This window comes from Cebus imitator, unplaced genomic scaffold, assembly GCF_001604975.1.
Source record: "Cebus imitator isolate Cc_AM_T3 unplaced genomic scaffold, Cebus_imitator-1.0 Scaffold228, whole genome shotgun sequence".
Taxonomy (NCBI): domain Eukaryota; kingdom Metazoa; phylum Chordata; class Mammalia; order Primates; family Cebidae; genus Cebus; species Cebus imitator.
In genome coordinates this window covers 1310592-1327143 of record NW_016107543.1, presented here as the reverse complement: position 1 = coordinate 1327143, position 16552 = coordinate 1310592, and the positions used below count along the sequence as shown (strand labels likewise).

The 16552-nt window shown below is 55.3% G+C and overlaps 1 protein-coding gene across 1 annotated transcript in view; it reads left to right on the top strand.

Moving 5' to 3' along the window:
• Positions 1-16169, top strand: part of GPR179 (G protein-coupled receptor 179) — an 18336-nt gene extending 2167 nt beyond the window's left edge. Inside the window, exons 2-11 of the mRNA XM_017497069.2 lie at positions 2073-2181; positions 3654-3741; positions 4157-4392; positions 5195-5263; positions 5622-5731; positions 6356-6594; positions 6783-6921; positions 7904-8009; positions 8539-8685; positions 10706-16169. Of these exons, the coding sequence (XP_017352558.2) occupies positions 2073-2181; positions 3654-3741; positions 4157-4392; positions 5195-5263; positions 5622-5731; positions 6356-6594; positions 6783-6921; positions 7904-8009; positions 8539-8685; positions 10706-15760 (6298 nt within the window). The 3' untranslated portion in view covers positions 15761-16169. The remainder of the gene's footprint in view (positions 1-2072; positions 2182-3653; positions 3742-4156; positions 4393-5194; positions 5264-5621; positions 5732-6355; positions 6595-6782; positions 6922-7903; positions 8010-8538; positions 8686-10705) is intronic.
• The last annotated feature ends 383 nt before the right edge of the window (positions 16170-16552 follow it).

The window sequence follows — 16552 nt, the reverse complement described above, 5'->3', positions numbered from 1 at the left end:
TAGAGACGGGGTTTCACCATGTTGACCAGGATGGTCTCGATCTCTTGACCTCGTGATCCACCCGCCTCGGCCTCCCAAAGTGCTGGGATTACAGGCTTGAGCCACCGCGCCCGGCCCTGTCCTGCCTGTCTTGATGATGCAGAAGGTTGTGATTCTCCTCCAGTAACTGACCTCCTCCCTCAACCACAGGAATGAAGGACTCAGGGTCCTATTGGGAAGGGGGCAGCAACTGAGCCTAGGATGGCAGGGCATTCAACAATCAACACTCTCCAGCTCCATGCCCCCATTCATTGTTCCTAGTAGGGCTCCCCTCCTGCCAGCAGGCAGCCTGGCTTCTTGCCAGCTCAGCCCAGAGCAGAGGCTGAGGAGCTGCTGGTCCAGGTCAGGGCTCCTCCATTTCATATCTCCTTTCCTGTGATCAATTCGGACCTGGCTTGGGCGGAGAGAGTAACTGGTTAGCAGCTGAGCTGATCTCTGTGTGTGTGTACATACATGAGGAAGTGTGAAAATCCCCTTCAGAGGATCATCAGGGCCCTGGCTCCTGCCATGTCTTGACATGCGCCCTCCCTTTACTCCTTGATAGAAACCAGGAAACGATAGGATGTCAAAAAGCCGAGGACTGGAGAGAACAACCCAGTAGGAAAGAGACTGTTGTCCACAGAGACAGTGAGCATGCATGACGCTGGAGAAATGGAGTGCATGCATGCTCTTCATACACACCACAGGTGCTGGGCTAAAGTTTGCAAAGACTGCATTGTCCCCAAATCCGGTGACTGTAGGGGCAGAAAAGTGTGATCTCTATCCCTTTCCTCACTCATCGTAAGGGTCACAACACTCTAAAACAAAAGACAGATTAACAAGAGAAAAGGCATAACCAATTTATTTAATCAAAGTTTTTGTTTGTTTGTTTTCTGAGACAGAGTCTCACTCTGTAGCCCAGCCTGGAGTGCAGTAGTACAATCTCGGCTTATTGCAACCTCTGCCTCCTGGGTTCAAGCGATTCTCCTGCCTCAGCCTCCTGAGTAGATGAGATTACAGACGCCAGCCACCATACCTAGCTAATTTTTGTATTTTTAGTAGAGACAGGGTTTCTCCATGTGGCCAGGCTGTTCTCGAACTCCTGGCTTTAGGTGATCTACCCCCCTCGGCCTCCCAAAGTGCTAGGATTACAGGCATAATCCACTGCACCCCACCTATTTAATCAAAGATTTACATGACACAGGAGCCTTCAGAAATGAAGACCTAGTGGCAGAGGCTCAGTGGCTTACACATATAATCCCAGCACTTTGGAAGCCCAGGCAGGAGGGTGGCTTGAGCCCAGAAGTTCAAGACCAGCCTGAGCGATATAACCAGACCTTGTCTCCACTAAAAATAATTTTTTAAAACTAGCCAGGCATGGTGGCACATGCCTATGGTCACATGAGGTGTGAGGATCACTTGAGCTATGATCATGCACTGCACTCCAACCTGGGCAACAGAGCAAAACCATGTGTCTTGCTTCAGTGAAGAATGGTCAGCCCTGTAGAAATGTAATTGGACAAAAGAGGCTACGATCTAATGGTGGCAGACCAAGTGCGGAAACACAGCCAGGCCCTCTCTGTCCAGCTTCCTCTCAGCCTGTGTTGCATCCTTCCTCCCAGGTAGAGGGCAGGATCCCTCTGGAATGAGGGTCATATGACCTACTTACTACCAGTCAAGGCAGGCCAGAGAATTTCTTTATGACCAGCCCCTACACGGAAAGGCAGGGGAAGATGAGAATAATACTTCTTGGTTTTATGTCTTGCTCTGGGGAGGGAGATTCTAGTTTCTATGACCTGCCTTGGGGAAGGGGAATTCTGGTTTCTAGAACTCACTTCAGCAGGGAGAAGGAGGAGTGGCATATAAGAGGGCAGGGGAAGGTCAGAGAGACCTTACTTCTGAACCCTTCTCATCTCCTTTAGTTCAAAGTCCTCAGCATGCCAAAGTGCCATAATTTGGAGTATCGTTTTCTGGGCCCCAACAGTGCCCAAAGTGGACACATGTCCACTTTGGCATCCATCACTGTGCCCCTAACTGGCGATTCACTGCCGTAGGGGGCAGGTGCAGATGGCCGTAGATCTCCAGAGTGTGGACATCAATCAGTGCGCAAGTGGCCCAGGCTGGTACTCCAGCACACACCTGTGTGACCTCAACAGCACTCAGGTAAGGATGAGGAGGATTGGGGGGCACTACAACTCAGTGCTCCGGGATCCCTCCCCAGGGCTCCTCCCTGAGCCTCTGTGACGTATCTCCTTTCCTCCCTAGGACCACACTCTCCATGTAACACAGCTCTGGGCTCCTCTTGGCCCACAAAGGGTGCTCCATTGGTCTCTCTACATAAGGATATTCCATTTTGATGAAATAAATGGAATTGCTGGTTGGGGTGTGGGAGGAATCTAACCAACAAAGGAGCTCAAAGAGGCCTGGGACCAGTGACTGCTATGGGACCTGGGCCAGATGCAGGTAGATTCAAAGCTCTGTGTGTAGGCGACTCACAGTGATGGAGAGCACTGGCTGGTAATCATGCAGGTCCAGCACTGGGAAACTGGGAGGCCAGTGAACTCATCCGCTCCATGGTTACAACGACTGCACACTTGTTCCTGAGCTGAACTGAAGCCAGGGCAAGCCCTGTGGCCTGCTAGGGCTGGTGGGCATATTGTTCTGTGTGCACAGGTGGTCCTACTGCTCTTCAGGGCACATGTGTCTGCAGCTAGAGGTGGAGGGATAGAAAAGGACTCCCACCATCCAGTTCACTGTTTAACCCAGACACATTCACTTCTCTGGGTGCATGTTTGTTTAATTGTGCAGACTGTGGCAGGAACAGAGTGCAGTCCAGTGGTCCAGAAAAGAGGGGAAGTTGGGCCACAGCTTCACAAGCACCACACACTAACCCTTCTAGGTGAGGTCAGGGGCTGGATATAGACTCTTCTAAGGTTAACCCCTTCCTTTGCGCCACTGATGTCTGTTTCCAGCCATTCCCCACAATAGATCTGACCTCATTTGCTCATATTCCCTGCCTGGCTCTGAGGTCTACTCTGGCCCCTGCTGGGCAAACATTAATGGGAGGAGGTGGAATAAAGGCTGGCCTTGGCATCCCACCAGCCTGGCATTAGCCTGGCATTAAGGCTGGGAAAAACAGCCCTGTGCCAAAGCCAGATGGCCCCTGATGAAAGAAGCTGCTCCTCCATGGGGGCCTTTCCAGTCCATTTGTGTGCCAAGGAGGGAAGCTGGTGGGGACCCTTTGAAGCAGGATGTAGGCACACAAGGTGTGGCTGGGCTCAGAGCTCTCCCTGCTTCCACTTCCCCCAGTATCTTGCCCTAGCAAGAGCTGGACACTGGGAAATGGGTCCTATGAGGTTCCTGTCTCTGCCAGTCTGAAGAAAAGGGTGATTTCTCCCCATGCTCTTTGCTGTGGATCTCTTTGGGAAGAGAGGCAACAGCAGAGGTAGGGTAGGGTACATTTTCCACAGAGGGAAAACTTCGCAAGGACTAGAGAGAGCTTCCAGAGGGATTCCCTAGTGTGGACCCCAGTCCCATGGATAGGGAGGTAGATGAACCCTCCATCTCTCCCAGGAGGGAATATTCTTCCAGAGAAAGCCCCACATAAACACATATTGTGTTTGTCGTCCCCACAGTGTGTCCCCCTGGAGAGTCAGGGCTTTGTTCTTGGCCGCTACCTCTGCCGATGCCGACCTGGGTTCTACGGAGCAAGCCCCTCTGGGGGTATGTAAGTGTGGTTAGGGCTGGGCATGCGTTTTACAGGAGAGGCTGGACGGGAGGGTACAGAAGAAAGGCAGGTGGGGGTGAGACCCTGGGAGGGAACTTGTGGGGCAAGAGCAGAAGGTTGAGAGAAAGCAGGAGAGACAAGCAGGGTGCAGTGTGGGGGTGTCTGCGCCTTCTGAGTATGAGCCCATAACATGCAGATGTGATGCAAGTTGGCCTCTCAAGGAGCCCTAGCTTGGTGTCACCTCTTCCTGGTACCCTGCCCTCCCAAGGAAGCACCCATTCCCACTTGTCCCTGGAGCCCTAGATCACAGGAGAACAGGGAGAGGGCTGTGGTAACTATCAGGAGAACAGGCTGGGATGTCAGGATGCTCTAGCTGGGCCGCTCTCCCTGCACCAATCTTGTTCTTTATAGGGTTAGAGGACAGTGCCTTCCAGAGTACCGGGCAATTCGGGTCCCCTGAAGGCAGATCTGGGAGGCTGCTGCGGTGCCTGCCATGTCCTGAGGGCTGCAGCAGCTGCATGGATGCCACACCGTGCCTGGTGGAAGAGGCCATGGCGCTGCGGGCCACTGTGCTGGCCTGCCAGGCCTGCTGTATGCTGGCCATCTTCCTGAGCATGCTGGTCTCCTACCGCTGCCGCCGGAACAAGGCAAGGAAGGCCCCACACCTCATGCACACGGGTCCAACCCATCTCAACTGGAGACCTGAGACCACCTAAGACCAGAATTTAGAAGAAATGGGTTCTAATCTTGATTCTAAATCCAACTCACTATGCAGCATTATGCAAGTGATTTCTCCACCTTGGACTTGCTTCCTCATCTGTAAAATAAGGGCATTGAACTTGATTCATAAACACTAGTTGAATATCTACTCTAAGCAAAACACTGCCTAGGCTCAAGAGGAAGTGATCTGGGCCCGCACAGAGCTCCCAGTTTAATGGAGAAAGCAGACATGTAAAGAAAATGACAGTACAGTGAGATGGGCAAAGATGGAGGTGTCTGTCCATTGCTGTGGGATCTCACAGAAAGTCATCCTGCCTGAGATGGCATGGGAAAGACATTCTGGATGTGACATGAGCCAAGCTTGAAGGTTAACTGGACACTTACTGGGCCCAGAAGGGGTACCTGATTCTAGGCAAGGGAGCAGCCTGACCCAGTGCTTGTGGAACGCATGAGATCCCTTCCAGCTTCAGCAGCCTCTATTTGAGCCGAGGTCTGCAGCAAGGCCCTGAGCGGGAAGGGGAGAACACAGGGATGTGTGGGAATGATGTGAAACCTCGGCCTTAGCCAGGTTTAGTGCCAGCGGAGCTGAGTCTGTGGTGACAGTGGGGGTGTGACTGTGGGCAGAGAGGGCAGAGCCAGTGTTACAGGGTGAAGCCTTAGCTCAGGGCCCGAGAGCCTCCGGCACCATCGTCCAGGCTCTGCTGACATGCCTCTCTCCTTGCTTCACAGAGGATCTGGGCATCTGGAGTGGTCCTGCTGGAAACCGTCCTTTTTGGATTCCTGCTGCTTTACTTTCCTGTGAGTCTGTGGCCAGAGGCTGGCCCTACCTTCCAGCATCCCCTATAGCCCCAGAACCCTTCCTCTTCTCTGCCCTCTTGAGGGGATTCAGAGACCTCAGATTTCCCCTACTCATACCCACAAATGGCAAGCTGGTCTGTGAGTTCTGGAGCCCCAGGCTTAAAAGAGCTCTGTGACTTGCAGAGTGACTTAGGGCAAGTTACCTAGCCTCTTTGACACTTCAGCTGCTCCTCTGCAGAATGAAGGTGGTGATGCCTCTATTTCAGGGTTGTTGGGAGGATCCACAATGAGCTTAGCATGCGCCTTGCCTGCAGCAGAAGCACCGTGGAGAGCAGAGACTTTTGCCCCTTCCCACCAGGTCTTCATCCTATGCTTCAAGCCCAGTGTATTCCGCTGCATCGCCCTTCGCTGGGTGCGGCTGCTGGGTTTTGCAATCGTCTACGGCACCGTCATACTCAAGCTTTACAGGTATGGCCTGGGCAGACTTTGTTCTCATGCTGTTCATCCCAGACCACCCCAGCTCACTCATGGAATGCCGTTTTTCAAAGCCAGACCCGTGCCAGCCCCACTCCCCTGTGCCCCCAAGTACAACCCCCATCACCACAGCCTTCTCCTCCATGTAACTTTTGGGCAGGTAGCAAGAGGCAGCAAACCATGAAAAGGATGGAAGGACAAGTACCTGTGTGGAGGGGAGGGCAGGAAGGGACAGAAGCCAGGGCACTGGCTCCCTCTCCGTGGTCCTCCCAGGTCCCTGCCATCTACCCTGTGTATTCATTTTTTTCTTTTTTTTGAGGCGGAGTCTAGCTCTGTCACCCAGGCTGGAGTACAGTGGTGTGATCTCTGCTCACTGCAACCTCTGCCTCCCCGTTCAAGGATTCTCCCGCCTCAGCCTCCCGAGTAGCTGGAATTACAGGCGTGCCACCGCACCCAGCTAATTTTTGTATTTTTAGTAGAGACAGGGTTTGACTGTATTGGCCAGGTTGGTCTCGAACTCCTGACCTCGTGATCCGCTCGCCTCGGCCTCCCAAAGTGCTGGGATTACAAGCGTGAGCCACTGCACAATGCCAACCCTATGTATTCTAACCCTCGCAGAGTGCTGCAGCTGTTTCTGTCTCGAACGGCCCAGCGGAGCACCCTTCTGAGCAGTGGGCGGCTGCTGCAGCGCCTGGGGCTGCTCCTGCTACCTGTGCTGGGCTTCCTGGTTGTGTGGACCGTGGGCGCCCTGGAGCGAGGCATCCAGCACGCACCTCTGGTGATCCGAGGCCACACTCCCACTGGCCGCCATTTCTACCTCTGTCACCACGACCGCTGGGACTACATCATGGTTGTGGGTGAGCTGCTTCTGCTGAGCCTGGCCTCATGCTCGTCCCTGACTCTCAGCCTCCTGGGGTCCTCTTGTTCTGGTTCTCCTGCCTTGTCCCCAGACCCCTGGCCCAGGCTACCCCTAGCACATCCTTCTGAGAAAGGGATGGCACGGTGCTGAGGCAGTGCCGGCTCTCTCCCTCCTGCCTCCTTGCAGCTGAGCTGCTGCTGCTGTGCTGGGGCAGCTTCCTGTGCTACGCCACTCGGGCTGTGCTCTCCACCTTCCACGAGCCACGCTACATGGGCATCGCCCTGCACAACGAGCTGCTGCTTTCCGCTGCCTTCCACACGGCCAGGTGAGGACCGACCCACCTACCAACCACAGCCCCTTCCATTCTTACATTTTGAGATGGAGTCTCTCTCTGTAGCCCAGGATGGAGTGCTGTGGGGCCATCTTGGCTCACTGCAACCTCCACCTCACAGTTTCAAGTGATTCTCTTGCCTCAGCCTCCCCAGTAGTTGGGTCTACAGGCACTCGCCACCACGACTGGCTAATTTTTGTATTTTTAGTAGAGACGGGGTTTCACCATGTTGGTCAGGCTGGTCTCGAGCTCCTGACCTTGCGATCTGCCCACCTCAGCCTCCCAAAGCGCTGGGATTACAGGCGTGAGCCACCATGCCTGGCTCCCTTCCACTCTTAATACCACTTCTTACCTCTCCCATCCCACACCATCCTGGTGACACTGCTATGCTTCCTGGTGACACTGCTATGCCTCAGCATGATGAGGAAGGCCCCCACTTCTCGCTTTCTCCCTACCCCCCAGATGTCCCTACTGTACTGTACTCCAGGCCTGGCCCAGGTGAGGAGGCCCCCGACACACAAGAGGAGGACAAGTACCTTCCTCCTAACTCCTTACCCCTCCCAAAGAACCTCTCCAGCACTTAACATACCCCTTCCCACGCTTGCTCAGTCCTCCCTGCCTTCTGCCCTCACTCCTCAGCCATAAGAGCAGCAGGCTGCTGTGTGTCGGTAAGGACCAGGCCCTGTGGTGGAGGCAGAGTTAACCCATGGAGTGGGCCTAAGAGTCTGAAGCACACGTCTGTGCTATATATACACAGCCAAAGAAAGTGAGCTGGAGTAGTCTGGGAAGGCCTCTTGGAGGTGGGGATTAATGGGATTGAGGTGGGACCTAAATCCTGGAGAGGACAGAAGAGGGCAGAATGCCTCCTTGTCCTAAGGGGATCAGGGCTGGGGCTGGGGTGAAACGCTAGTGAGAAGGTGAAGCAGCAGAGGCCACTCCCGCGTGCAGTTATGACCTCCCCCCATCCCGCCCCCAGGTTTGTGCTGGTTCCCTCCCTGCACCCGGACTGGACCCTCCTCCTCTTCTTCTTCCACACCCACAGCACAGTCACGGCCACACTGGCTCTGATCTTCATCCCTAAGGTGAGGTCTTCCCCTCCTGCCCGTGAGGCAGACCCCAGCCCCTCTGTCAGGGGTGCTGTGGATCTGTTGTCCTGCAGCGCCCTCTGCAGGCCAGGGTGAGGACGACAGAAAGTGCTGGGTGAGTGAGCAGAGTGCCAGGGGCCCTAAGCTAGGAGCCCACTTGGGTGGGGATGCTCTCTGCTTCCAGTTCCTGGGCAAGGGAAAGAAGAACCAGAGCTGGAGAGGCTCTCTCCTGCAGCTGGAAGGTTGGCACACTCTGATAATCTACTCAGAAGCAGGTACACAGGGAGAGATGGGGGAGCTGAAGGACCAGGCTAGGAATTGCAGGGTCGGGAACTTGAAACTACCCTGCTCTCTGAGCTAGAGTCAGGGAGGATGACGGGAGTAAACTCTAAAGACCCCCAGAATTCCAAATCAGAGAAGGGGTGAAGCGTCACCAAGTAAAGACACATTCCCCAGGGCAGGTGAGAGCAGGAGTGGACAGGGAACCAGGGTGAGTCTTATTCCCACTCACATGCGCCCCTGCCAGTTCTGGAAGCTGGGGGCTCCTCCCCGGGAGGAGATGGTGGATGAGGTGTACGAGGATGAGCTGGAACTGCAGCACTCGGGCTCCTACCTCGGCAGCAGCATCGCCTCAGCCTGGAGTGAGCGCAGCCTGGACCCTGGAGACATTCGGGTATGTGTCACCCTCCCCGCCTCCTTTTAATGCTAGCTTTTAGGAATGGAGCAGAGGGAGCCCTGGGCCCTGCCACCTGGGCTGTGTGCCACTGCGAGTCCTCTTCCCTCCAAGACCTGCTCCCTCCCTTCTCCACCACTGCCCGAAACTGATTCCCCTGACTCTGTTCAAAGGAGGCCACACACACCCAAGTGGGAAAACCCCAAAGCCCCAGAACCAGATGCCAGAAGCCCAGGCCATGTGGCAAGCTACAGGCAGGGCCGAGAGTGGAGACCTACTCCCTCGTGTCCTCCACTCTCACTCAGCAGGAGCATCAGGTCGGGGGCAGACTAAGAAACCCCTCAGCTGGCCGGGCATGGTGGCTCATGACTGTAACCCCAACACTTTGGGAGGCCGAGACAGGTGGATCACTTGAGGCCAGGAGTTTAAAACCAGCCTGGCCAACATGATGAAATCCCATCTCTACTAAAAATACCATAATTAGCTGGATGTGGTGGTGTGTGTCTGTGGTCCCAGCTACTCAGGAGGCTGAGGTGGGAGGAGGATCACTGGAGCCTGGTAAGTTAAGGCTGCAGTAAGCTGAGATCGTGCCACTGCACTCCCGCCTGGGTGACAGAGCACAACTCTGTCTCAAAAAAAAAAAAAAGAACCTTAGCCCCCAGCAAAGTAGGATGGTTTTTGACCCTAGGGCCATCTGTGGGGTTGGGTAGATTAGGCAGTGGCCACCAGGATCCCCATTTCCCTGGACCTGGCAGGTCTTAGAGAGAGGAAGTTCTTCCTGGGTCTACACTGGAAGAGCATGTTTATTCTCGTTTCTGTCCTCAAGGATATCATTATAGTCACCAGAACCCCAATAAGAGGCTCAGTGGGTAACATACAAAGAGAGCTGAGTCTAAGCCCATTGTTTTTTTTTTGTTTGTTTGTTTGTTTTTTTGAGACGGAGTTTCACTCATGTTACCCAGGCTGGAGTGCAATGGCGCGATCTCGGCTCACCGCAACCTCCACCTCCTGGGTTCAGGCAATTCTCCTGCCTCAGCCTCCTGAGAAGCTGGGATTACAGGCACGCGCCACCATGCCCAGCTAATTTTTTGTATTTTTAGTAGAGGTGGGGTTTCACCATGTTGACCAGGATGGTCTTGATCTCTTGACCTCGTGATCCACCCGCCTCGGCCTCCCAAAGTGCTGGGATTACAGGCTTGAGCCACCGCGCCCAGCCGGCCCATTGTTTTATACAATCCAGGCTCTAGGAACCATCATGGGAAGCCATTCTCTCCATCCCCTCCACCTCTACTGGAGTTCCCTCCACACCTGACTTGTCTGCAGGCTCACAAAGCGAGTCCTTACATCTCCCGAGTCCTTCCTTATCCCAACTGCCCCTGCCCATTTCCGCCTTGTGTCCTCACCCCTCTGAGCTCTGCCTGTCCTGCCTCCTGAGACCCCAATCCAGCTGAAGGGCCAGGGAGTATGGAGGGGCAACTCCACCCCTAGCTCTCCACTTTCTGGAACACAAGCCAGTCTGCAGCCCCTGTCTGGCTTTGGGAGAAACCCAGATCAGAAGACTTTTAAAGCCCTGTTCCATCATTTACACCTGAACACCACATTTCACACCCACTAGTCTCAATCTCATATAATGCTCTTAAGGAAGGTAACATTGGTCACCCAGGTAACACTGCTTTACAGGAAATGCAGAGGCTCAGAGGGGTCATGAAAACAGCCTCCGGGCACACAGCACATTGAGTGTCCCCCAAGCTACCGACTTCCCACCCGACCACAATGCCCAGAGAAGGTAGTACACCTGCGTCCTCTGAGCTGACTGCATCTGGCTGGGACTCAGGTCAGCAACTGATCTCACAGGTGAACAAGGAGGTGAATTCTGAGAGTTTTAGAAGCAGGGAAGAGATACAGCTTGATGGAAAGAGATCCCCCAGGGAAAATGGTCTACGCAACGGCGGAGGGCCAGCCAGCCAGGGAATGGAGGGAGCTCACCTGCAGCCCTGCTTTCCTTCCTGTCGCCCCACAGAACGAGCTAAAGAAGCTCTATGCCCAGCTGGAGGTCCACAAGACCAAGGAAATGGCTGCGAACAACCCCCACCTGCCCAAGAATCGGGGCAGCTCACGCCAGGGGCTGGGCCGCTCCTTCATCAGGTACCTGGCCAGGCGGCACTCCCGGGACTCGGGCTCCCCGGGCCGCGGCAGCCTGCCTGGCTCCTCCCGCCGCCGGCTCCTCAGCTCCAGCCTCCAGGAACCCGAGGGGACACCGGCTCGCAAGTCCCGCAGCACCTACGACCAGCGCAGGGAGCAGGACCCGCCTCTTCTGGACTCACTGCTGAGGAGGAAGCTGGCCAAGAAGGCCCCTCGGACAGAGAGCCGGGAGTCGGCGGACGGGCCCCCTGCCCTGGGCTTCAGGTCGGCCAGCGCCCACAACCTGACAGTGGGAGAGAGGCTCCCCAGAGCCCGGCCCGCCCCTCTGCAGAAGTCGCTCAGCGTGGCCGGCTCCAGGGAAAACGCCTTGCTCATGGCCAGCCAGGCCTACCTGGAGGAGACCTACCGGCAAGCAAAGGAGCGGGAGGAGCGGAAGAAGGCCGAGGCAGCCATGGCCAGCCTGGTGCGGAGGCCATCGGCCCGAAGGCTGGAGCAGCCTCGACGGCCCCCCCTGTCAGCTCCACCTTCCCCTGCCAAGAGCAGCAGCATGGACAGCTCTCATGCCTCTGGGAGGCTTCACGAGGAGGCTGGGAGGAGGCTGCCTCACCCACCCATCCGGCACCAGGTCTCCACCCCCATCTTGGCCCTGTCTGGGGCCTGCCTGGGAGAGCCAAGGATGCTCTCTCCCACCTCCACCTTGGCTCCAGCCCTGCTGCCAGCTCTAGCTCCAACCCCAGCCCCCACCCTGGCACCAGTCCCAGTAGCCCCCCAAAGCCCCAACTTACTCACCTACATCTGCCCCTGGGAGAACACAGAACTGCCAGTCAAGAAAGAAAATGTCGCCCAGGAAGGACCCTCAGGGCCAGAGCAAGGCCACCCTTCCCCTGCCCCCGCTCGGGCCAGGCTCTGGAGGGCCCTCTCTGTTGCAGTAGAGAAAAGCAGGGCTGGGGAGAATAAGATGGACACTGAGGACGCGCACCTCCAGAGGGAAGCTAACGACGTGGGCGAAGACCGGTCCAAGATCTTCCCAAAATCCCACAGCCTCAAGGCCCCTGTTCAGCAGGGTTCCATGCACAGCCTGGGGCTAGCGATTAGAGCTCTGACCCGCTCCCGGAGCACCTACAGAGAGAAGGGGAGTGTGGAGGAGAGTCCTGAGGGGCAGAATGGCAGGGCTGTGGGAGACAGTGTGGGGGTACCCTCCCGATCGCCCAGGCTAGGCCGGCCCAAGGCGGTGAGTAAGCAGGCTGCTTTTGCCCCCTGCGATGACGAGGAGTCCCTCCAGAACCAACAGAACGCTCACACCAGCAGGATGCTCCAAGTCTGTCAACGGGAGGGCAGCAGGGAACAAGAAGACAGAGACAGAAGGACGCCCCAGGGTCTAGGGGAGCGGAAAGCTGAGACAGCAGGTAAAACAGGGCTTGCCACACTGAGGCAAGTTTCTAGGGACAAAAATGTCGAGCAATCAAAAGAAGCCCCTGTGAGGGGGCAGGAACTGCCCAAAGCTGGCCTCCAGCCCCTGGGTAGTGCTGACCACAGGGTGGCAGAGGTATGCCCCTGGGAGATCACTGAATTAGAAACGCGTCAGCCGGACTGTGGTAGCAAGGCCGAAATCTGCCCCTGGGAGATGAGTGAAGGAGCCCCTGAGTTGAAGGCACTAAGACAAGACCCAGGTGACTCCCAAGAAAAGGGGGTGGGGGCCCCAGGAAAATCAGAGCCCACTGATGTGGCTGCCATGATGAGGAAAAGACCAGAGAGGCTGGTGAGGGAGCAGGAAGCTGTGTGTCCCTGGGAGAGTGCCGATCATGGAGGTCTGTTCCCTGGGTCAGCTCCTCAGGACCCTGGCAGAATCAGAGACAGATCTGAGGCAGGGGGCAGTGTGGAGGCCAGGAAGGTGGAGAAGCCTGCGGGGGAAGCTGCTGGCCCAGACACTCATACACCTGACATCGCCAGGGCGGAGCTGTGTCCCTGGGAGGCAAGTGAAAGAGGTGAGGGCGGGCAACCAGCCCAAGAGGTAGTAAAGGATCTCTCTCAGGAAAAGCAGAAAACCAGGAAAGCAACCTTTTGGAGAGAACAGAAACTGGGTGGAGACTTGGAGTCTCTTTGTCCATGGGAGAGTACAGATTTCCGGGGCCCCTCAGCAGTCTCAATTCAGACCCCAGGAAGCTCACAGTGTTCAGGGAGTCTGGGCAGTGGCATTGCTGAAGTGTGTTCCTGGGAGGCAGGAGATGCTCCTGCTGTCGGGAAAGCAGAGATCTGTCCCTGGGAGCTGGCTGATAAGGTGATGGGGCAGGAAACACTGAATCTGGGAACAGGTGGAGAATCTCTCCAAGAAAAGGAAAAAACCTCCAGAAGAGGAAGCTTTGGAGAGATGGGGGAACAAACTGTGAAAGCAGGGCAGAAATTAAGTCAACAGCAGGAGTCGGTGTGTCCCTGGGAGAGGACAGTCCTTGGGCACTCCAGCCCATGTCTAGACAATTCCTCATCCAAAGCCGGTGGTCAGTTCCTATGCAATGGAGGAAGCAGAGCAACACAGGTGTGTCCACAGGAAGATCTCAGGCCGGAGGCACAGGAAGCAACACCTGCCAAGGCAGAAATCTGTCCCTGGGAGGTAAATGAAAGAACAAGAGAGGAATGGACATCAGCACAAGCACCAAGAGGAGGAGAATCTCAAAAGGACAAGGAGAAAATGCCTGGAAAATCAGAAATACAAGATGTCACAGCTTGGGAAAAGCCTGCAGGGCAGATCCAAAAGCAGGAAGCAGTCTGTCCGTGGGAGAGTATGAACCTTGGCAGCATCTCACCACAACCACGTCCTCAAGACACAGAGAGACCCCAAACCCTTCTCCAGATGTCAGGCAGCATGGGAAGCAACGCTGCCAACATTTGCCCTTTGGATGTGGAGGAAATCCTGACTGCTGGGAAGGCAGAAATCTGTCCCTGGGAGGTGGGTGCTGGAGCAGGGGAGGAAAGCGCTGTGGGAGTCAAGGACATTAGGAAATCCCCAAATGATACAGTAAAGGCTTCTGCAGTTCTTCCACCCAGGGAGATAGCTGTTACTGCTCCAGAGAAGCCACAGAAGCCAACCCCAGAGTGGGAGGTGGCTTGTCCCTGGGGGAGGGTGGGTCCAGGGGCCTCCTCTCAGCATTCAGATACTCTGGATGCTGATGGACCAAAAGCTGAGTTCGAGGAACTGGACCATGTGGGGTGCAGGCCTGCTGAGGTGTGTCCCTGGGAAGCGCAGGATGCTGCTACCAGTGAAAAAGCCGAGATCTGTCCCTGGGAGCTGAATGAAGGGACTATTGGGAAAGGATTGGACGAAGAGACAGGGAGTGAATCAGCAGAGCAGAGGGAGAAAGCTCTAGAAAAGGAGGGACTCACTTCCCTGGGAGAAGACCTATCAAAAGGGATGACAAAACTGTGTCAAGAACAGGAAGCTATTTGTCTTTGGGAGAACCAGGACTTGAGGGAATCCCCTGCTCGGGCCCCCAAGATCTCAGACTTGCTCACCAGCATGAGTAGTGAAGTGGCAGAGGGACATTCCTTGGAAGCAACAGAGAAGGGGGACCTGACACAAGACGCAAAGACAGGCTCCTTCTCAGAACATATAACCCAAGAAAAAGCTCCAGCTTCAAACACAGAAAAATCCACTCCTGAAGATGGGGAAAAAACAAGCAATGAGCTACAATCTGTCTGTTCACAGGAGAGCAGTGCCCCAGCAGGTTCCTTCTCCTACCCAGACAGACAGTGCCCTGACCAACCTAAAGCCAGCTCCCAGAGACTGGTCAGCACGGGGGGCAGAGCCGTTGACGTGTGCCCATGGGATGTTCCTGATGCAAGCGTGTATAAACTTGACAGCAGTGCCAAGGCCGAGACCTGTCCCTGGGAAGTGACTGAAAGAATCCCTGTCAAAGAGGTGTCAAGACAGGATGGAAAAGGGGACTCTCAAGAAGAGAAAGGCAGAGCCCCAGAAAATTCAGAACCCAAAGGTGTGCCAGTTCAGAAAAAGTCAGAGATGGCAGACTTCAGGCAGGAGGAGGCTGTGTGTCCCTGGGAGAGTCAAGATGGCAGGGGACGGTCCCTACAGCCAGCCCCAGATGCTTCTGACAGCAGCAGTTCTGAGGCAGCAGGCAGTGTGGAGACCAGCGTGGTGGAAGTGTGTCCGTGGGAAGTGGAAGAGGCTCCCTCCGCCAAGGAAGCAGAGATCTGCCCTTGGGAGGCAGGTGGAGGAGCAGCAGAGGAAGGGGGACTGGAACAGGAGGTGGAACGAGAATCACAAGGGCAAGGAGAGATCTTCGTTCAGAAGGCAGGTCCTGGAGGGACTGAAGAACACTTCTCAAAAGCAGCAGCAAAGCCCAGAGAACAGGAGGCAGTCTGCCCTGGGGAAGGCACAGGCTCAGGGGGGCTCTTGCTCCAGTCAGGTGTTCTGAACCCCGACCAACTCAAAGTCAGCCCCCAGGGAGCAGGCAGCCTGGGGAGCAGGATGGCAGAGCTGTGCCAATGGGAAATCACAGATCCAGAAGGAAATAAAATAAAGGGTACCATGGCAGACATCTGTCCTGGGGAGGAAACTGGAGTCCCAACTGAGGAATCTGGCCTCCTGGCTTTAACAGCAACTCAAACAGAATTTTTCCCCACAGCTCCTGAAAAACCACTATGCCTTTTAGTCCATGGGCCTCTGGACCACTTCCTTCCAGAAAGCAAAATCCTTTGCCCCAAGGTAAGCAGGCCAGCCAGTACTTCCACTCTAGAAGGTGTCAGAGAACTACAAGGATCTTCAGGGCTTGAGTCAAGGACCAGCTTAGCCCCAGAGCCAAGTCTCCAGGAAGCCGAGGCTCAGTCTTCCTCCTTAACTGAAGACCCAGGCCAAATGGTTTTGGAAGCTCAGTGTGAAGAATTCACCCCTCCAACGGTCTATCCTTGGGACTGGGAGTAACAGCCTTCTTAGGTGAGGTCAAACACAGAGCTAGCTTTCAGGAGCCAAGGCCCTTCCCAAGCCCAAGGGTTCCCAAAGAGCTGAACCAAAGACAGCTTGGTCACTTCCCCTCCTTGAGACCAGAAGTCAGCTCATCCCAAAGACGAACTGTATGAAAAGGATACAGTTTGGACGCCAATGGGAAGGCCCACCCGGTCTTTATTTCTAAGTTTTCTTCCTGTTGGAGGAAACAAAGACTGGACACTGCTTCTAAGGACTCCTCCCATTCATCTACGGTACTCACAACACAAACCACCCAAGTCTGGACACTTACCGCAAAGCCAGTGTCAGGGATGAAAGGAAGTCAGCTGTGGCCAGCCTACCTTCTCTCATGGGGAGACCCTGAATTCTCTGAAGTCTACGATGGAGCTTTTTTTTTTTTTTTTTTGAGACGGAGTTTCGCTCTTGTTACCCAGGCTGGAGTGCAATGGCACGATCTCGGCTCACTGCAACCTCCGCCTCCCGGGTTCAGGCAATTCTCCTGCCTCAGCCTCCTGAGTAGCTGGGATTACAGGCACGCACCACCACGCCCAGCTAATTTTTTGTATTTTTGGTAGAGACGGGGTTTCACCGTGTTGACCAGGATGGTCTCGATCTCTTGACCTCGTGATCCACCCGCCTCGGCCTCCCAAAGTGCTGGGATTACAGGTGTGAGCCACCGCGCCCGGCGATGGAGCATTTTTTTTAAGAAGAAACTAAACAATACAAGGCGTTGACAGCATAGGGACAGTGGACCACAGAAGGCTATAGAGT